The sequence below is a fragment of the Nannospalax galili genome, unplaced genomic scaffold (genome assembly GCF_000622305.1).
Source record: "Nannospalax galili isolate Female #2095 unplaced genomic scaffold, S.galili_v1.0 scaffold100, whole genome shotgun sequence".
Lineage (NCBI taxonomy): Eukaryota > Metazoa > Chordata > Mammalia > Rodentia > Spalacidae > Nannospalax > Nannospalax galili.
The window spans coordinates 5,656,924-5,678,557 of NW_008352891.1; the positions used below are offsets into that span (position 1 = coordinate 5,656,924).

Below are 21,634 nucleotides of genomic sequence, written 5' to 3' on the forward strand. Positions count from 1 at the left end.
TTTACATGTTTATGTATGTGTAATTCTATTTTGAACTCTTCTACTCCAGCCATCTCATAAGCAGCTTTCCACAATCCTGCATGATATCCTTACATATTTTAATCAGTATAAGATATCCTATCAAATTCTTATCCTTTAACTCACTGGCCCATCCCCTCTCCTGTTACTCTTTTGGATTAATTTTCAACCTCTGGTTCACATGAGGTACCCAAGGCATAAATCCTTTCCCAAAGTTAGTAAAGCTTTAAAATCAACAGTACTTTCATAGGATATTTGAAACTTCAATCATGTAGAGTGGGAGAGCTAAGTGAGTAAACCCATGGATTTGAACTTGTGTTTTATGAAGTAATTTAATCGAATTTTTTGTTTTTGAGACAGGGTCTCCCTGTAGACCCAGTTGACCTAGAACTTGCTATGTAGACCAGGCTGGCCTCAAACTCACAGAGATCTTCCAGCCTCTGTCTCCTGTGTGCTGAGATAAAGGCCTGTGCTTCCATGCCCAGCAAATCGAATTATAACTTTTAAAAAGTATTACTTATTATTTTTATTTTATGTGTGTGAGTGTATTGCCTGCATGCATGTAAGTGCACCTGTATTGTGCAATGCCTACAGAGATGAGAAGAAGGTATCAGATCCCTTGGAACTGGAGTTACTTAGATGCCATGTGATTTCTGTAAGCAGTCAGTGCTCCTAATCACCAGGCCATCTCTCCAGCTCTCAAATTGTAATTTTTAAGAACACAGCAGTACCTCAGCTAATCAGTGGTCTGTTACTTGGTCAAATGAGCTATCTAATATTGATTAGTCTGTGGAGCAAGAATCTGCAGTATGTTCCACCTTTTCAGATTTCTGTCAAAATGCCATGGTGGGGGATGCCAGGATACTGAGTCATTAGAAAAGCTGGGTCCCAGGGTAAGCTGCACTAGTGACATTTGATGACACTCTTAGAGAAGATTTTTTTTTTAAAGATTTATTGTGGGCTGGGTGTGGTGGAGCACACCTTTAGTCCCAGCACTCAGAAGGCAGAGGCAGGCGGATATCTATGAGTTCAAGGCCAGCCTGGTCTACATAGTGAGTTCTAGGCTAGCTGGGGCTACAGAGAGATCCTGTCTCAAAAAGACCAAAAAAAATTTATTTATTGTTATTTTATGTGTATGAGTTTTTGCATGGATATGCACCACATGCATGCAGTGTCTGTGGAGGTCAGAAGAGGGCACTGGATCCCCTGGAATTGGAGTTACTGTTAGGGTAACTCCAGGGTCAGTAGTTCCCCAGCTATTGATAAAGGACGGTGCATTCTACCAGGAGGAAACCCCAGAGGTGGGAAAGCACTTTAAAGCTAGGCATGGGGGTGCACTCCTATAATTCCAGTCCCTGGGAGGTGGAAGAAGGAAGATCAGGCGTTCAAGGCTAGCCTTGGCTATAGCAGTTTCCAACCAGCCTAGGTTGCATAAGACTTTTTTTTTTTTTTTTTGGTCTTTTTGAGACAGGGTCTCCCTGTAGCCCCAGCTGGCCTGGATTCGCTATGGAGACAGAATGGCCTCAAACTCCCAGAGATTCGCCTGCCTCTGCCTTGGGATTAAAGGTATGCACCACCACCCAGCAAGACTCTGTCTTAAAAAACAAATACACACCAGGAGGTGAATGCTGGAAGCAACAGTAGGATGCTGGAAGCAACAGTAACAAGAAAGGTTTGGTCTTACCCACACAATCTTCCAGGCTGAGGCTGAGCCATCCTATATGCAGTGGGGAGCTAGTACAAGTTTTCTGTGTCTTATTATTCTTAAATACTTGGCTTAAAAAATTTGAACAGGGGCCAAAGAGGTGACTCAGTGGGTAAAGGTGCTTGTCACCAAGCCTGATAGCCTGGGACCCATCAGGTAAAAGGAGAAAACCTGCTCCAGCAAGTTGTCCTCTGACCTCCACACATACCCCGTGGTGCCTGTGCTCTCCCCCAAAAATAAATGTAAAAAAATAAAAAATTAAAATAAATAATAAATCTGCTGATGGAGAGAAAATTTAAAGGTACACTAAAAAGTACCCTTTCTTTCCCTAGGCCCCTCTCTCTAGAGACCAAACACCACATTTTCAGAGACCCATGTGTCCTCCTAGACTGTGTCTCAACAGGGTCAGTCTGCTGGAGGGGGTTGTGTTGGAGGAAACTGCCCAGGGAGGAGATCTCAAGAGCCACCAAGATTTCTTACTTCAGTAGTTGAGTTGATAACGAAGCCGGAAGCGAGACAGGTCTGCTTTTGTGCAAGTCAGAGTCCAATAGACAAGGTCAACAGGCTATTAAAAAGTTCATGTCAATTGTAGAAAGTAATTGGAGCTAAAGCTGTAATTGTGTGAACATCAGCACTTACAGGGTAGCTGACACTCTGCAAGGGTCTGATTGCTGGGGAGAACTTGTGGAGTGTATTCAAGGCTTCTCTAGAGGAGCAGAACCAATGTAATGAATCTGTATTATAAAAAGGGCTTTATTAGATTGGCTCACACAGGGGACTGGGTAGTTCAACAATGGCCAGTGCACACTGAAGAGGCTGAGAACTCCATAGCTGCTCAGTCCAACAAGCTGGATACCTCAGCAGTACCAATATGGTGCAAAAGGTCTGGAAGATTCTTGGAAAGTCTTTGGAAAAGACTGAGTCTACATTGGAACCAGAAGCTGGTATTTGATGCCATCGAAGAATGGTGGCAGCAGCAGTGATAGGCACACTCCATAGCAAGAAGTGAGGGCAGGCAAGCCAGCAGCACTGCTCTTCCCTCTGACCTCTGTAGATCTGGGCTGTGCAGCCCACTCTGGGGAAGGGTCTCAGCTAATCCTGTCAGGAAATGCCCTCAAAGACTGGTCCAGAGGCCTGTCTCTTAGTTGATTCCAGATCCAAGCAAGATGACAATCAAAACTATCACAATGGGGAAGAAAGCTAAAGCAGGAACCTGGAGAACACAGAAAATGTAAGGACAAGCTGACTGTGGCAGAACATGCTTGTGGTCTTGGCACTTGGGAGGCTGAGGCAGGAGGATGACCAAGAATTCAGGGCCATTCTGGGCTACATAGTGAGACTCTGTCTTAAAGTATAATGATGTATATGTATGAAAGTGTCAAAATAAAACTCATTTCTCTGGGGGCTGGAGAGATGGCACAGTGGTTAAGAATACTTGCTGCTCTTCCAGAAGACTCAGGTTCAGTTCCCAGCTCCCATGGTGCTAACAACCATCTGTAACTCCAGTTCCAGGGGAATCTAATGCTCCCTTCTGGCCTTCATGGGCATTGCATGCACATGGTGCACCAAAATACATGCAGGTAAAACTATTCATGCACATAACCTCCCCCACCTCCCGCCAGTTTTTTCCCTTTGTATGCTAACCAAAAATATTAACTTAAAAAGGTAGATTCTGACTGGATGTAGTAGGACACACCTTTAATTCCAGCACTCAGGAGGCAGAGGCAAGCAGATCTCTTTGACATGGAGTCCAGCCTGGTCTATATAGCAAGTTCTAGGCTGGCTGGGGCTACAGAGAGACCCTATCTGCCCCCCCCCCCAGCAAAAGTAGATTCTGAATTGGAGCTGGACGTGATGGCGCACGCCTTTAATCCCAGCACTTGGGAAGCAGAGGCAGGCAGATTTCTGTGAGTTCAAAGCCAGCCTGGTCTACATAGTGTTTCAGACTAGCCCCACTATAGGGAGACCCTGTCTCAAAAAGATCAAAAAGGAAGGAAGGAAGGAAGGAAGGAAGGAAGGAAGGAAGGAAGGAAGGAAGGAAGGAAAAGAAAAAATGGAAGGGTGGCTCCTCCTCTTAAGATCTTAGGCTCTCAAGAGACCTTAAAATCTCACGCCCTTTTTCCTGTCAGGAGTATGATTTTGAAAAGCTAGATGCATGGTTCTTAGAGGTAGAGGCACCAATGTTCTTGCTATCGCCCCACCCCCAACCCTGTGGTTCCTGCTCTGTTAGGGTTAGAGTGGAGTCTTGCCTACCTTGCCTGCTGTTGTGCTTTGGTGATAGTTATTGAGGGCTGGGCACAGGACAGAATAGAAATGACAGGGACAGCACAATACTGGAGTATGTGTCACCCTAAGAGATGATGTCCAGGAACTTGTAGACCAGGAACTTGGAATTTCTGTAGTGCATGGGATAGCCCTGTAGGCTCTGGTGAGGAAAGTCAGAACAGAGGGTCTGTGCTCCTAATCACCATGAACCTGTTACCCAGCACAGCACGTATCCCAGCCTGAGGCCATCAGCTCTCACTGAACACTGTCTCTCAATGCCCAGGACCCCTAGTTCTTACATTGTTAACACATGAGATAACAAGAGCTGAGGAACCTTAGGGACCATTCCATCCCATCTTTCTACATACCAGGCCTCTGGGGCCCATTAAGGTGATACCTGGGGTCTGGAGGTCAGATTGACCTCAGTCCAGACCACACTAGCATAAATGAGACTGGCCCTTGAATCTAGGGAAATCCATAAGTGCCTGTTTCTGGAGGTCCGGAGGGAATGCTACAAAAAAGTAGGTGAATTCACTTTGTAGGGTGCTAGCATGCTCCAGGAGTATGCCTTACTGTTTTCTTCCAGCCACTACCTTCTCAGGGCTTTGAGAACTGCTGCTCATGCAAGGCCCTCACTGGGCCTCACTTGGACCTGGCTGGTGGTCTCACAGTGGCAGGGGTTTCTCAGACCCTCTTTGGGAGCAAGCCCTTGTCACCTGAGCAGTGCAGACTAGCTTCTGCATGTACCTGCTGTGCTCAGCTTGGGCTGCCTGGGAAGCCACAAGTGGAACTTCCCAAGAGGCCTCCAACACCAACCACTCTGCCAGAAGAGCAGTGCCCTCTGATGGTGAGCAGTGGAACCTGACTGCAAAATCCTGAAACCTGCTAAGGAACCTGGGATTCAGAGAAAGCTGATTGGTAAAGAAGGTGAAATATAGCCATACTGGAGTAAAGGGGGTACACCTGAGAGCAAGGGTGGATCTCAATGTTGCTGGCCTAGTGAAAGAAGCCAGGCAGTGAGCAGTGCAAGCTGAGGATTCCATTTCCCTAGACGTGTAGAAAGTGGACCTAGTCTTCAGTGGAGGAGCAAATCAGGGGGTGCCTGGGACAAAGGCAGGAAGGAAAGGAGGCACTAGGAGAGGGGATGAGAATGTTTTGGGGAGCGTGAATTTGGCTAGAGTTTTGTGCCTGTGGTTTAGTGGGTTTAATGGGATGTATATCTACTCATGTGTATATTCAGAACTTACCACGTTGTATTCTTTAACCACCTGCAGTTTGTTCTATGTCAATTATATGCGTAATTGATATGTGTGCAGGTATACACACAAAGCAGTTAAAGATTAAGGGGAGAAAATTCACTAGATCAAGCAGAATATAATGTATTTTGGTAAATAAAATAGGCAATAGAGTTCTAAAAAGTAACAATTAAACCTTCACATGTCGGGGCTGGAGAGGTGGCTCAGAGGTTAAGAACACTGGCTGCTCTTGCAGAGGACCTGGGTTCAGTTCCCAGTACCCACATGGTGGGTAATTTGTAACTCTAGTTCCAGGTGACCCAATATCCTTTTCTGGCCTCTACAGGCATTGCATGTATGTGGTGCATTTATATACATGCAGGCAACACACACGTAAAATAAAAATAAATAAATCAAAAAATAATTTTGATTTATTTTTATGTGTATGAGTGTCATGCCTGTATGTGTGTAAGTACACCCATATCATGCAGCACCTGTACACACATACACACACACACACACACACACACACACACCCCTTTTCATAAGAGTCTAAGAGACCTTAAGAAACCATTGATTTCAACTCCTCATGTTTCTGTCCCTTGTTTGGTTTTTCCAAAGCCTCCCTGGGATCATGAGGGATGATGTTCATTCTTCTACCCCAGTGTACATGCTTGCAAGCATATGCACACCCTACATATGCACACCCTGAACTCAACCCAGTTCCCACGGACTCAGCCCAGGCTCTGCAGGCTCCTCAGGTCCAGATGTGTGTGGGAACAGCTGGTGGCAGGCAGCCAGTGGGCTGGAGGTAGGAGGCTCTGTATCTTTGCCTTTTCTCCTTGGCTCTGGCAAGCTGCATGTTCCAGGAGGTAGCTAATGTATTTGCCACCTGAGAAAGTCAAGTTCAAGACTTAAAAAAAATTGGCTAGAAAATGTGTCATGTATTAAACTATAGGTTCAAAGAGAAAGGAGGATGAAAATTGAACAGATGTAACCATTAGAGAGAGTGCAAGGTTGTGACTCTTCTTCTGTACCCAGTTTTAGGAGCACAGTACACATGGCAATGGGGTTTTGTCATTCTGGCTGCCTTTAGGGGCAGCAGGGACTTCCTGTTAGCAGCAATCAGGTCCCCCTATGATAGAGTGAGGAGACCAGTCAGGACCAGGGAGTGATGTACATACTGGATTCCATCTTGGATCCTCTCACTCTGTCACATGCCTGATTGCAGAAACTGTAACAAACCTTACAGTCATGAGAGGAGAAGCAGCTGTGTGGAGACAGCAGAAGCTGACTCCATCAGAAACTGACCAGGAAGAAAGGCATCCAAGTAGGAAGGCTTCATAAAAAAAAAAAAAAATGGCTGCGGGATGGTTAAATAAAACTGGTACCAGAAGCTGGGGTGAGGGTGGAGTGTGGATATCAATGTAAGGAAGAAACTATGTATATTCCCAAAGGATCAAAAGCTGGCCATCAGAAAAGAGATTGATATAACCCACATTCATAGCAGCTTTATCACCATAGTTTAAACATGACAGGAAGCAACCTCATGTCTGGTGAGTGGATGGAAAAGTCACAAGTGGACTGCAGGAGGGCTAACCATGGGCTGGGATACAGCCCTCAGAAGGAAGTTCTGTCAGATGCTTCACTGTAGATGAATGAACCCTGAAGACAGTGGGATATGCCCATCACTGAAGGTCAAATACCATAGGATTGTCAGGGTGTGGGTACTCAGAGTCATCACCTTCACAGAGACAGAAAGCAGCATGGTGGTTACCAGGGGCTGGGAGGGGCAATGGAAAGTTAGTGTTTAGTGGGGACAGACTTTCAGTTTAGCAAGAAAAAGAGTTCTGTGGGGACAGTTGCATAACAGTAAGAAAGTGCTTAACTGAAGGACATACTTGAAAATGATTAAACTAGGAAAATTTTAAGTAATGCATATTTTGCCACAGTTAAAATGTTTTATTTTCTGGGTGTTTTGTTTGGTATTTTGTTTGTTTACTATTATTATTTAGTTTTTTGAGACAGGGCTTCCCTGTAGCCCCAGCTGGCCTGGAAATCTCTATGTAGACCAAGCTGGCCTTGAACTCACAGAAATCCCACCTACCTTTGCCTCTGAGTGCTGGGATTAAAGGTATGTATTACCATGCCTGGCTGGTTTGGTATGAGACAAGGGTTCATATAGCCCAGGCTGGCCTCAAATTCACTATGTAGATGAGGATATCCTTGAACTCCTGATCCTCCTGCCTCAGGTTCCTGAGTGCCGATGCCAGCCAGCCAAGATGGACAGTACCTGAAAGGGGGAGTGAGGATTGAAAGAAAAAACAAGAGACAGAAAAGATACTTGGGAGGGCTGTCAGTAGAGACTGCAGCCCTGGTTTATTTCAGCTCCGCCTTTTTATACAGAAGAACTCAATTAGTTTCAACAGCTGTTTTTCCCACCTGTATCTGAGGGTCAAGGAGGGTCAAATACTTCAAAGCCTTCTTTGATCTTTTTGTCTACCACTATTGCCTCCAGGTCAGATATTATGAGGCTCTCCATATAAACACATTCCTCCTGATTTGGCAGATTAGGTACTGGTGTGCAGAACACAAACTCAGTAAACAAGCCTGCCACAGCTCAATGTACATAATAGACTAACAGCTCCCAACACCTGAGTAGGTAGAATTAATTGTGTATGTCACTACATCCAGACAGATTTTTTAGAAAAATCTTTTAAAATGCCTTTCCCAAGGGCTAGGGAAAAAATCTGCTGTGGGTAAAGAATCTGCTGTGTAAGCATGAGGACTGACTGCAGATCTCCTGCACCCACATAAAACCCAGGCATGGTGGTAGATGCCTGGAAACCCTATCACTGAGCGGACAGCGATAGGGATCCCCAGAGCTTGATGGCCAGCCAGTTCAGCCAACCCATGAACTCTGGGTTCCATGAGAGACCTGGCAACAAAACAAAAAAAAGGGACGGGAGAGATGGCTCAGCAGTTAAGAACACCGGCTGCTCTTGGATAGGACTTGGGTTTGGTTCCCAGCACTCACAACTGTATCAGTTCCAGGGGATCCAATGCCCTCTTCTGGCCTCCACAGGCATTGTACAACATGGGTGCACTTACATGCATGCACACAAAACACTCATACACATAAAATAACTAAAATAAAACAAAACAAAATAACAAAGTGGAGATCAAAAGAGGGAGAGACCCGTCAGCCTTTGCCCTACACATGCATGCATATACATACTAAACACACACACACACACATACACACACGAGTTTCTTCAGAAAAGGTAATGGTTGATGTATTAGTTGCTTTTCTATTGTTGTGATGAAACACCATGACCAAGGCAACTTATAGAAGAAAGAGTTATCTCTTTTACAGAGAGATAAGAGTCCATCATCGTGGGGAGGTATGGAAGGAGGCGGCTGGAGCAGAAAACTGAGCGGGCATATCTTCAAGCCAGTACAGGAAGGAGACAGAGACAAGAAAGAGAGAGACAGAGATGAGAGAGAGAGAGAGAGGGAGAGAGAGAAGAGAGAGCAAGAGACAGAGACAGAGACAGAGAGAGAGAGAGAGAGAACAGAGAGAGGACAGAGACTGGTAATGGGATGTGACTATGAACTCTCAAAGCCCATTACCATTAATGTGCTTCCTTCCTCCAGCAGGGCCACACCTCCTGAAGGTACCACTGACCTTCCCAAAACAGCACCACCAACTGACCAAGTGGTCAATTACTCAAACCACCACAGTTGATAAACTGTGTGTCTTTCTATGTCTGGAAAGCTAATTTTAGCTTTTTTTAATATCTGATGAATTTTAAAAGTATATTCAGTGCTCTGAATTCAAAATGACTCTGTCCCATGTTTTTAGAGCATTCGATGGTCTCCAGGCTGTGGCTGAGCAGCCTGCTTGACATCTCATTCTTGACTCTAGTTGACCTGTCTCTACCTGAGCCTTCTATCCTAGAAGATTTTTAGGATATTTTTACCTTATCCTTGTATTTTAGTCCCATCAAGTTATTATAACAAAATGCCTTTAGGCTGGGTCATTTATAAGCAACATAAATTTACTGCTCACAGTTATTTTTAAAAAACAATTATTTAGCTGCTTAAATCTATATATGCATATTTTGAGACAAGATCTCACTTTGTAGCCCAGGTTGGCTTTTAACTTATGCTATTCCTCTTGCCTTAGCCTCCTAAGTGCTGGGATTGTAGGCATAAGTCCCCATGCCCAGGTTAAACATGAATACTTGATGAAGGGGTGGTACAGGGCTCTTGAGGCTGGGAGGTGATATGATCTTTGGAGGTGGCAAATAGGGTAGTTTCACTCTAGGGGGCAGTGGGATGTTGAAGTCTAGAGGTGAGAGATAGGGTGACCATGAGAGGTGGTAGCTGAGAGGCAAGGGGTCTAGCCTCAGCTCTGCTTTCTCTTTTTATGAGCATTGTAAGTACCTCCCACAGCCTCAGTTTTTTTTTTTTTTTTACTGTAAAGTGGGTACCTAGGACTCCAGAACTGGACAGAACCTTCCCTATTCTGATGTTTACAGATCCTAGGTTAATCCTGGTGGCTGTCCCATAAAGCCAAAGTGTTAATCCACTACACAGTTGATTGACAACTTAAAATATATTTATTTTTATGTATGTGAATATTTTGCCTACATGTATATATGTGCACAGGCTATGTGCAATGCTCCCAGAGGCCAGTTCAGATTCCTTGGAACTAGAATTAGCCACCATGTAGGTGTTGTGACCCAAACCTGGGTCCTCTGTAAGAAGAGCTAGTGCTCTTAACTGCTGAGCGATCTCTGTAGCCCCATAGTGACAAATTTTTTGATGCTTCTTCCCTTCTTCCTTCTCAAGGTGTTCCCAGAACAGAAGGTTGAGGACCACCCCAAAGACAGTGGTGCTTCTGAGTAAGTATGGAGGGAAGGCACTTGTCCTTCACAAGCCTTCAATTACTCCAGCCACCTCAAAGCCCCCCTGGGTGAACTGTCCTTCAGCTCATTATGCTCTGAGGATGTCTACTGTGCCCTCACGGGGAGCAAAGGGAGCTCACAGCAGCCTTGTCACCTGCAGAAGCTCTGAGCTTCCTCCTGTGGTGGTCAAGACCTGGATCTTCCCAGGCCATTCCTGACCCTGCAAGTTTATTCAGACCCACTCAGGTGTCCTGCTGTGCACACAGTGGCTTCATCTGTGAACACTGTCCTTGCTAGTTCATAGGTGACACTACCTGGAGCTCCAAAACAACTATCAGACAAATGCACTGAAGCTCCCTGCAAGTAGGGCCCAGGACCCTGGTCTTTTTCTTCTTTTAAAGCTCCTCAAAGACCTGGGAATATGGCCCAGTATCAGGGTGCTTGCCTGGCATGTCCAAGGCCATAGGTTCATAGTACTGAGGAAAAAAAGGAAGGTGGGTACAGAGATGGCTCAGCTAGCAAGGAGCTTGCCACCAAGTCTGACAACATGAGTTTAGTCCCTGGGACCCACATGGTAGAAGGAGAGAATCAACTAGAAGTTGTCCTCTGACCTTCACACACACTGGAATGTGTGCCCCCATATAAATAAATAAATAAATAAATAAATAAATAAATAAGGACTGGAGAGATGACTCAGCAGTTAAGAGCACTGGCTGCTCTTGCAGAGGACCCTGGTTGAGTTTCCAGCATCCACCTGGTGGGTACACCTACACACATGCAAGCAAAATTAAAATAAATTAAATATTTTTAAGAAAGAGAAGAAATCCCTCACAGACATGCCCACAGGCCAACCTTCAATCTAGATAATCCTTCATTGAGACTCTCTTCCCAGGTGATTCTCCATTGAGACAAGTTGATAATTAAAACTAACCATCACAGGAGGGGGGCATGTAGGTGGGGTCCTAGCTGGTAGACTCACTCTGAGCTCTGATAACAACAGTAGGAAATCTCTTCAGGTCCCATCTCAGTCCCACAGCAGCTGCTGTGACATCCTGGGAGATGCCAGCACAGGGGCAGTGGGGTGAGCTGGCACATGGACACTGTGCTTCTAGCTCCCATCTGTAATGACTGACAGCATTGAGCTCCCATTCCATCTCTATCCATACATTACTTTTTTATGCCTCAGAATGAACTTATGAATAAAGTTGTGGGTTTTTTAAAAAATATTTTATTTATTATTTTTATTTTATGTGTGTGAGTGTATTGCTTGCATGTATGTGAGTGCACCCATGTCGTACAATGCTGCAGAGGTCAGAAGAGGGCTTCAGATTCCCCTGGAACTGGAGTTAAGGATGGTTTGTAGCCGCCATGTGGGTGCTGGGACTCAAACCCAAATCCTCTGGCAAGAGCACTCAGTGCTCTTAACCGCTGAGCCATCTCTCCAGCCCCTAAAGTTGTGTTTTTAAGGTACAAATGACTTACCCTCAGTGGCTGAGCCCTGTGATGGTACTTGCATTTGAACCTCAGACCCTCCTCACTCATTCTGCATGTACCTGCTTCTCCTTCACCACAAAACTTGGTGAATAATATGGGATGATGAAGACAGAGAATGAGTGAGGGTGATCATGTCCATGTGTTGGGTAGGAAAGAGATTTAGGTGTCCCTGGAGCAGAGGTTTGGGTGTTAGGATGGATCTGTTAAAGACCACTGTGGTTGCCAGTGAAGATGAGAGTTATAAGATAATGTCTACCTGTGTCTGTGTTTCTTACCCACAGGGCTCCAGGCAGCAGCCACAAGAGGACTGAGGGGCAGTCGACCATCTCCTATGACTATTCTGAAGAGGAGCTGATGGCCAGCATTGAGCGGGAGTACTGCCGCTGAGCTGGCGGAGCAGACCTGGTCACTACTGACCAGGCCTTGTGTGAACTGTGCAGGAGACAGAGGGCACCACTTTTCTCCACCTATGCCCAGCCAGAATGGAACCACCTCTGGAATACAGCTACGTCTGGATCGTCTAAAACTGAACTTTTCAGAGTCTCAGTCAGTCCTGCTTGGCTGTTGCTGGTCTGGCAGACTGAGGCTGAGGACAAGCAGATGCGGGGCCACATGTCTGGGACCTTCCTCTCATTCTGAAGGGTGGCCTGGCTGTGTGGTTTCCCTGGAGTCCTAACTGCTTCTCCAGGTGGGGGAAAGGTGAATCCCTCTTGGTATCTGTGCCACAGGCCTTTGGAAGATTCCATCAAGTGTGTCCTTATTCTCCACACTAAGGTTTCTCCAAAGGAAGACAGTTAACTCCATGTGCATATGAATGGCCCAAGGATATAGTTGGCAGGCAGACCCTGAGTGCATAGGTCTTGGTAGGGCCGAAGACTGCATTTCTAACAGCTCTGAAGTAAGGGGCAGGCTGCAGGTGCAAGGACTAGGGCCTGAGTTTCAGACTTTTCCTTAGCTCTTCTCCAAGCCACAGCCTACCAGATTCCCCTGGTGGGATGTGAAAGGAAGAAGGCAGTGGGAGGGGAGCCACAGACGGCTCTGAAATCCCAGCTATTATATTAACTTGCCATGGGATGCAGAGCTCACCCTACTCTCTGGGCCTCAGTTTTCCTCTCTGAGCGAGAGTCCTGGAGGATTTTGGAGGCCCTTCTAACCCTGTTGGTCTGGCAGTGTCCAAGTCCCAGATGCCATTGTGGTGTGTGCCACTGCCTATAGAACTGCTCTGGCTTCCTTCTGGCCAGCAACCTGGCTGATGTGGGCCTCTTCCCCTTCTCCCTGCTTGGGTGGAAGGTAGTCACAATATTGAAGCCAAAGGAGCCCTCACACATTCCCAGTTGACAGATGAGAAAATATAGAGGGCTTCTGAGGAAGGAGGGCAGGCTTCTGTGGGACCTTCAGGGTGAGTCTTGCTCAGGTGTGTAGAAAGCAGGAGGCAGCCCCACCTGAAGAGCTGGTGAGAGCAATGGTACAAAAGAGTTCAGGGAGCCATGAGCGCTGGCACATGTCTGGAATCTCAGCACTCATCAGACCAAGGCAGGAGGATCATTGTGCGTTTGAGGCTTGACCAGGCTAGGTAGTGAAATCCTGTCTCAAAAAAGAGTGTGAGGGTCAAGGGAACAGCTTTTGCTGAGGAAAGAACAGGTCTCACCTTATGCTGCATTCCCCACCAACACAGCAGCCTCTCTCAGTTCTTACCTCTCCTGAGAACCACTGCCAGCCTACACATCCTCAGAACACAGCCTGGAGCCACAGCATCTCAGGAACCAAGGAACGAAAAGCCACTGGCATTGACCCCACGTCCACAGCCCTTTGCTGTCAATCAGCAAACAAATCCATCAACTCTTAGGACTTCACAAAAGTGCCTTTGATCAGCTGTTTACAGCTGGGAGACAAGTATTACAGTCAGACCCTAGAGCCACAGTCTTCTGAGTGTTAGGACAAAGCCTGTCAGAGGTGACAGCTGCTTCTCACCGAAGCCCATACCACTCCTTTTGATAGGAAAATGAAAGCTGTTTCTTTTTTTTCTTTTTTTTTTCTTTTATTTGTCTTTTTGAGACAGGGTCTCCCTGTAGCCCCAGCTGTCCTGGAACTCACTATGTAGACCAGGCCGGCCTTGAACTCACAGAGATCCGCCTGCCTCTGCCTCCTGAGTGCTGGGATTAAAGGCGTGTGCCACCACGCCTGGCAAGCTGTTTCTATTTTAACAATACAAACATTACAAATGCTTATTTTAAAAAAAGTTAAATTTTGTTTCTGTCGCCAAATGGACCAGGTTTTGAACTTGATGCAAATGTCTGCAACTTTACAGCATCCTTTTGTTAGAAAAGGACATGTTTCTCTGGGTGCTAAGAGAAAGGAGATAGCTCTGCTTTTCCTGGGGAAACTCATGGAATCCTTAATGAGATCAAAGTGCCAACATACTCCCCAGGGTAGTTAGTCTGTGCCAATGCTCGAATGAATGTACCAGAGCTATGAAGCCACCGCAGTTGTTTTGGGGTCTTTAAAAAAATGTCCTGAATTCTAGGAAAGGACCTCTTGAGCAGTAGCTGGCCAAAGCAAGTGTGTTCCAACTGGAGAGATGTCTGTCCTGGGCTCTGGAGGGACCGGTACTGCAAGTAGCTAGGGTGGGTATCACTGTAGATTGCCAGGAATGCTTCCTGCATACCTATGTACCAGGTGTCCATGTGTGTCCCATGTTTACACAGCCACTTCATGGTTAGCTACCCATGTTGCTCTCGCAGGCAGTTACTCAGCTCTAACAAGAGTATGGGATCTGCCCACAAACAGCATGGGAATGTGGCCACAACAGAAGCAGAAAGAAAAACACCTCAAAGTTGGCAATGCGGATCCAAGTTCCTGTCAGGGAATGTGTAAGTAACTACAGACGGCCTCCCAGTTCTGTAGCAGGAGAGCTCCCCTGAGATGCTCCAAGGCTGAGCTTGAGAAAATGTGCTCCCTTCCAGCTCAGAAATCTCGAGTGGGCTTTATGGATGGAAGGGCAGAGCCTTGAGAAGCTCCCAGGCCTCTGCTCTTTTGTCCCTGGGTCTTGGCTCAGCGTGACAGGGACCGCCTTCACTAGCAGGGGTTGGCTCAGACTGCCTGGAACAAGCTTGTAAGACCCTCATCTTTGATGTTCCCAAGTCCCAGAGCCACTTCATTTTCTGGAACAGTGCTCAGGCCTCTGCCTGAGTTCCACCCTAGGTAGACACTGGGATTCATGAGTGGATGTCACTATCCCTCCTAGCAGAGGCTCCTTTGTCACTGTGTTGCGCTCTGGGAATCTGGAGATTGTTGGCAGTAGTCAGAAGCCACCCATGAGTGTTGAGTATTTTTCCTAGGTAAGAGCGAGGCAGAAGTAAAATATAATTAAAAAATTTAACAGCCAAGGTGATGGCTCAGTGGGTAAAAGGTTCCCACTGCCAAGCTTGACAAACCGAGTTCTATCCACAGGGCCTACATGATGGAAGGAAAGAACCGACCCCTGAAAGTTGCCCCCTCACCTCCACATGTGTGCTGTGGCACACATGTAACCACCCACATACAGTCATCCTCTCTCTCTCTCACACACAATGTAATCATATTTTATTACATTTTTATTTTACTTCATGTTTGTGTGTGTGTGTGTGTGTGTGTGTGTGTGTGTGTGTGTGTGTGTACACATGCTGTGGCACAAGTGTGTGGACGTGAGAGGACAATTTCCAGGATCCTCTCTTTCCACTATATGGGTTCTGGGGATCAAACTCAGTTTATCAGACTTGGCAAGACCGTTACCACTGAGCAATCCTGCTGGCTGATATATCACATTTTTATTATTTTTTAAAAATTTTATGAGTGTATTGCCTGCATGTATGTAAGTGCATCCGTGTCATGCAATGCCATGGAGGACACAAGAGAGTGTCAGATTCCCTGGAACTAGAGCTATGGACAGTTGTTAGTCATGATGTGGGTACTGAGAATCAAAACCTGGTCCTCTGCAAGAGTAGCCAGTGCTCTTAACTACTGAGCCAACTCTCTAGCGCCCTGATATATCACATTTTAAAAAAGATTTATTTTTATTTTATGTGTATTTGTCTTCCTGCATGTATGTATGTGTACTTTATTTGTGCCTGGTGACCATAGATGCCAAAAGGGCATTGGATTCCTTGGACCTGGAGTTACAGATGGTTGTGAGCTACCATGTGGGTGCAGGGAAGTAAACCTGGGCCCTCTGCAAGAGTAGCCAGTGCTCTTAACTTTGAAGCCATCTCTCTAGTCCCCATAGACTCTGAAGATTAGTTGCCTGGTCTAGGATGGAGGCTCCATAGTCAGACTTTGTGAGGGGATGGCTGGGCCTTGAGGGACACTTAGACCTTAAGAAACAGGTGGTGGGGGGCTGGAGAGATGACTCAGCTGTTAAGAGCACTGATTGCTCTTACAGAGGACCCGGGTTCAATTCTCAGAACCCACATGGTGGCTACAAACCGTCCTTAACTCCAGTTCCAAGGGAATCCAAAGCCCTCTTCTGACTACCGCAGCATTGCACGACACTGGTGCACTCACATACATGCAGGCAATACACTCATACACATAAAATTTTAAAAATTAAAAAGAAACAGGAGGTAGGTTGGGTGTGGTGGCGCACGCCTTTGATCCCAGCACTCAGGAGGCAGAGGCAGGCAGATCTCTGAGTTTGAGGCTATCCTGATCTACATAGCAAGTTCCAGGCCAGTTGGGGCTACAGGGAGACTCTGTCTCAAAAATGGAAGGAAGGAAGAAGGAACGAAGGAAGGAGGGAGGGAGGGAGGGAGGGAGAGAGGAAGAAAGGAAGGAAGGAAGGAAGGAAGGAAGGAAGGAAGGAAGAGGTGTAAGGAAACCCTGTCTTCTAGGGTTAACAACAACCTGCTCTCTTTCTGGGGGCATGGAGCCCTTGGAAAGACAGGTAAGTACTTGAACCACCAGAGGTAGTTGGCCAGTAACTGGCACCCCATGTTGCTGGTGCCTCAAGATAGGGCTCCACAGGATGTTAGAAGTCTGGGCTCTAGAACCTAGTCTATAGGAACTGAAGGGAGTATGTAGTTGCCTGTGGTGCTGAGGGGACAGGTTTGGTTTTAAGCCCTCAAGAGTGACACCATGTGGTCATGGGAAGCAGTGGCAGCTTGGTCATCAACTGCCCTGGGAGGGGAAGTTGGAAAGCCTGGACTAACAAAGCCTCCCAGAGGTTAGGCTAATTCATGGGGAAGGAGCGAGCCAACAGAGGGAGGACTTAACTTTCTCCCCTATTTGGCAGGAGAACTTTTGGGTGATTGTGAAGAGTATGACCCTATTAATTCCTTCAGTGAGTGAGGCACAGCAAGAGCTGTTTTTGTATAGAATTTATACTGCTAGGCCCAGTCCATGCCAGGCTCTACATAGCTAGGCCCTAGATGTAAAAAACAGAGGACTGAGAGGCAGACCACATGTCCCAGAGGCACAGATGGAGAACCTTAGTCCTCAGATGAGGACTCACTATAAAGAGTCACCATTCCAATTTATCCCACACCAACACCCTAGCAGAAGACCCCAAGTCAGCATCTGTCTGTGACACGAACTCAGGAACAACAGGGAAGACCCAGATACTAGGCCCACCCTTACCCTGCACCCCTTCACGCAGTCTTGAATTCAGCTCCTGCTCTGTCTCAGGGCCAGTGGTGCCTGTCTCTCCTACCTCCCAAGGTTACTGTGAGGCCTGAATGATAAGTGATCCACTGAGTCCTCTGCACTGCAAAGTCTGGCTGAATGCCAAGCGATGGGGGGAGGGATCACATGGGGGACCCGAACCTGACCCTTGGTATGGGTGGGAGCTGATCTGTGCCTGTGGAGATGGAGGCTCCACCGACGCGAGGTAAACTGGATCTCCTTTATTACTTGTTAGGCAGAAGTGGAAGGCCCATTATTATTTTACTGTTCAAATTGCCACACATTTGCTACAAGAGTCCTAGTGAGTTGACTTCTTTGCTGCTGTAATGTATCCCCTGATCCTTTGGAAGTGAATATTCTAGACCCAGAATTGGAGCCCATTCTGAGATGTTTGTGCCTCCAGGCTGACATTAAAGGAGCCCTGGCTCCTTTTGGTGGAAAACAATTAAGGCTTTTTAAAAATATTAATTTTTAAATTTAATTAATTAATTTTTTGAGGCAGGGTCTCTCTGCAGCCCAGGCTGGCCTGAAATTCACTATGTAGACCAGGCTGGCCTCACTCTTACAGAGACCTGCCTGCCTCTGCCTCCTGAGTGCTGGGATTAAAGGTGTGCACCACCACGCCCAACTCAATTAAGCTTTGTACTGGTCAACTTCCCATTACTACAAAAATATCTGGGATAGTCAATTTACAAAGAGAAAAGTTTTGCCTGGCATGGTGGCACATGACTTTAATCCCAGCACTTGGAGGCAGAGGCAGGCAGACCTCTGTAAGATCGAGGCCAGACTGGTCTCCATAGCGAGTTCCAGGACAGCTGGGGCTACAGGGGAACTGTGTCTCAAAACAAAACAAAACAAAACAAAACAAAACAAACAAACAAACAAACAAAAAACAGAGAGAGAGAGAGAGGTTTGTTTTGGCTCACAGTTTGGGAGGTCAAAGTCTATAGTCATTTGGCTTCAGTGCTTTTGGGCTTGTGATGTAGCATCACGGCAAGAAGGTAAGGTGGAACAAAGGTGGTCATCTCACATTGAGGAAGCAAAGGAGAAAGTGGAGGGCTGTGTCCTATTTCCTGGTCAAGAACAGCCTACTGATTGGAAGACATCCCGCCAGGCCCAACCTCTTACAGTTTTCCCTGACCTCCCCCAAACATCAAGCTGGAAAACTTTGGGTCTTTGGGTCCAAGATGTAAAAAGTTCCTTCCATACACAAAAGTGCCAACACTGAGAGGCACAGTGCCTGCAGTCTCTATGCAGTCCTCACTTCATGAATCATGAAGCTAAAGCCTTGGAGGTGGGTAGCTTTCTGAGTAGCACACAGCAGGATGACCTTGGCCCTGTGCCCAGGCCCTCATTCCAAAGCAAAGCCCTATCTATAAAGCTCCTGCCATGGGACACACAGATGTGGGATGTACAGGGGCAGGCCAGTGCCATGGAGACCTGTACTCCTCACTCCCCAGCTGTTGCACCTGCCACTGAGGCACCAGGCTCTGGGCCGCCTGCATGTTCTCTTTCACTTCACATCCAGCCACCACAACCTTTGCCTCTTCCATCTTTCCTTCATTCCATTCTGGACTATACCTGTTCTCAGCACCAGCCTTACCCTCCAGCAACTCCAGCTGGAGACTGATCTCCATTTAACAAATCCTCCTGGATATGCTTCCTGAGCTGGGTGCTAGGTTGTAGGGACACAGGCCAGGCACAGGAAGTGCTATCACCTACCCTAAGGAACTCTGTTTAATGGAGGCAGGTGCTGGTGGTAGAGACTGACAGGAAAAGGGGCCAGGGCAAAGACCTGAGGCTTGAAGTAGCAGAGACCTCTCACCCACCCCCCACTAGGATTCTGGCAAGTGAGGTGGGGGCCCTTAGCATGGCCTGAGAATTCTCTGGGAGTAGACTCCATTATGCCTGAATGTTTACCACATATCTTCCTGTGTGCATCACCTACATAATTATAAAGTCTTTGGGTGAGAGCTGGGATAATACCTCTGTTTTGTTGTTGTTGCTATTGTTTTTATCCAACACAACAGTTCATTAAATGATTACTGGACGAATGAGTGGGTGGACAGATGGATAGCTGGAAGGAGGGGAGATGAATGGATGGATGAGTAGATGGGTGAGTAGTGAGTAAACGGATGGGTGCATGGGAGGGTAAAGAAGTGAGTGGATGGATGGATACAATTTGATATCTGCCATATAGGAGCTTACGTTTTAGAAAGTAAATTTGCAGTAAATGAAGGCCAGTAGAATCTGGCAACACATTTTTACAACCTTGTGAGATCCAGAGGCAGGCGACCTGGGGTAGTTCCATAGAGGTCACTATATTGGAGCTAGCAGTGAGAACTGAGGCAGCTTCCTGGCACTTAAGTTTCTACTGCTTTACCTATATATTAGTTACTTTTCTGTTGCTTTGATAAAACACCATAACCAAGGCAGCTTCTAGAAGGAAGTTTATTTTGGCTTACAACTTTAGAGGGAGTCCCTAGTGGTAGGGGGAGCATAACAGGTGGTGGCAGGAGCAGAAAGCTGAGAGCAACTGGAAGTGGGACAAGGCTATGAACTCTCAAAGCCCTCCCCCAATGATATCCTTCCTCCAGCAAGCCCACTCATAAAAGTTCCATGACCTTCCCCAGAGACAGTACCACCAGCTGGGGACCGTATAGCAAATGTTCAAATACTTGAGCCTATTGGGGACATTTCTCATTCAAACCACAAATTTGCATTGTTACCTGGTTGTTTGTGCATCTCCTCTTCCCTGGCCTTTGGCTCACAGCATCTCTTCATCCCTGGCATTTGGCTCACAGGGTCTTCTTTATTCTGTATGATTTTTGCTTGTTGGCCAGCTTGTCCTCAGAGCTCAGCAGGATCCATGCTGGGCAGAGGAGGCCTGTTTTCAGATCAGTTCAGGGCAATCTGGAGTTGGCTGGGCCCTTAGGAGTGCTAAGAGGACTTGGAAGGTGAGCCTCCATGATGTATGTGTCCCTTCAGAACAGTTGGATGCAATGGCCATTATTACTTCTTGTTCTAGTTAGCTTTCAGTTGCTGTGATAAAAACATTGACCAAAACCAATTTCGGGAGGAGTTTATGTGGCTTATAGCATAGTTCATCATCAAGGGAAGCCAAAGCAGGAACTCAGGGCAGGAACCTGGAGCACAGACCATGGAGGACTGCTGCTCATGGAGGAACGCTCCTTACTGGCTTGCTCCTCTGGCCAGTGCTCAGCCTGTTTCTTATACAACACAAGACCATCTGCCCAGGGTTGGCACTGCCCACAGTGGGCGACTGGGCCCTCCCATATCACTTAACAATTGAGAAAATGCCCCACAGACATGGCCACAGGCAAATCCAATGCTTAATTGAGATTTCCTCTAATCAGGTGTGTCAAGTTGACAACTAAAGCTATCCAGGACACTTCTCAACCCCCAACACATCTGCACACACACAACAGCCAGGACCAGCATGAACGACTAATCTTTCTTGCACCATCCCGCTAAGGTGGGCACCTGTAAAGCAGTGGGCCCTTTCCACGGGGACACATACAACTCTACCCCCTCTGGTGGGGACACAGGTGTGCCCCTTCTCAGCATCCCTGGAAGGCCCAGCCAGAGGCCTGCCACTGCCCCCAGACTGAGCTGACAGAGCAGCTCAGCTCATCCCTGTACTGACATCCTGAAGCATCAGCTCACAAATTCCAGTGCAAGGACCCAACATCTTTTCAAGCCTGCATTCAGCACCTACCACATGCCAGGCACTGTTGTAAGGCAAGGGATGTTTCAATAGGGAGGTAGTTCTTGCCCCAGGTGCTTACGTTCAGCAGTACTGAGTGAACATATTCGATAGATTACACTCTGTTCTTTCAATGCGACTCTTTTACTCCCCTGAGTGGCCAGTGCTATTAACCCACATCTACAAGTTGTGGTCAGGCCTGGAGTCAACTGACAGTCATCTTTTTGGGACTTCACAGCCAACTCTCAGAGATTCAGGCGAATTTGGGAAAGTGCTAAAGGAGATGAGGCCAGACAGGACCAGGTAAGAGGAGAGACTTGGCCTGGAGTTGTACAATATGCCGTTGTTGGTGAGTGAAGCCCTTGAGACTTCCATTAGTGGAGCTCTGGGTAGTAGTGGGTGCTGGGGGCCTTGTACCCCTTGGCTTCCATCACCACCTAAGAAAAGCAATGGTCATCTGGAAAGAGTGAGGCAGGTGCAGGTGGTTCCTGCAGCTGAGTCCCTGGCTTCTCCAAAACAAAGGCAGGACCATAGCAGGATCCTTGTGAGACTTTGGCTTTTCCTAGAAGATAGACGGTGTCCTAGTTAGCTTTAATTGTCAACTTGACAATTTTTCCCAGCT

General features: G+C 46.9%; 1 protein-coding gene across 1 annotated transcript in view; it reads left to right on the forward strand.

Annotated features, from left to right (window-relative positions):
* Positions 1-13,381, forward strand: part of Cys1 (cystin 1) — a 17,214-nt gene extending 3,833 nt beyond the window's left edge. Inside the window, exons 2-3 of the mRNA XM_017802465.2 lie at positions 10,081-10,133; positions 11,912-13,381. Coding sequence (XP_017657954.1) covers positions 10,081-10,133; positions 11,912-12,017 — 159 coding nt within the window. The 3' untranslated portion in view covers positions 12,018-13,381. The remainder of the gene's footprint in view (positions 1-10,080; positions 10,134-11,911) is intronic.
* The last annotated feature ends 8,253 nt before the right edge of the window (positions 13,382-21,634 follow it).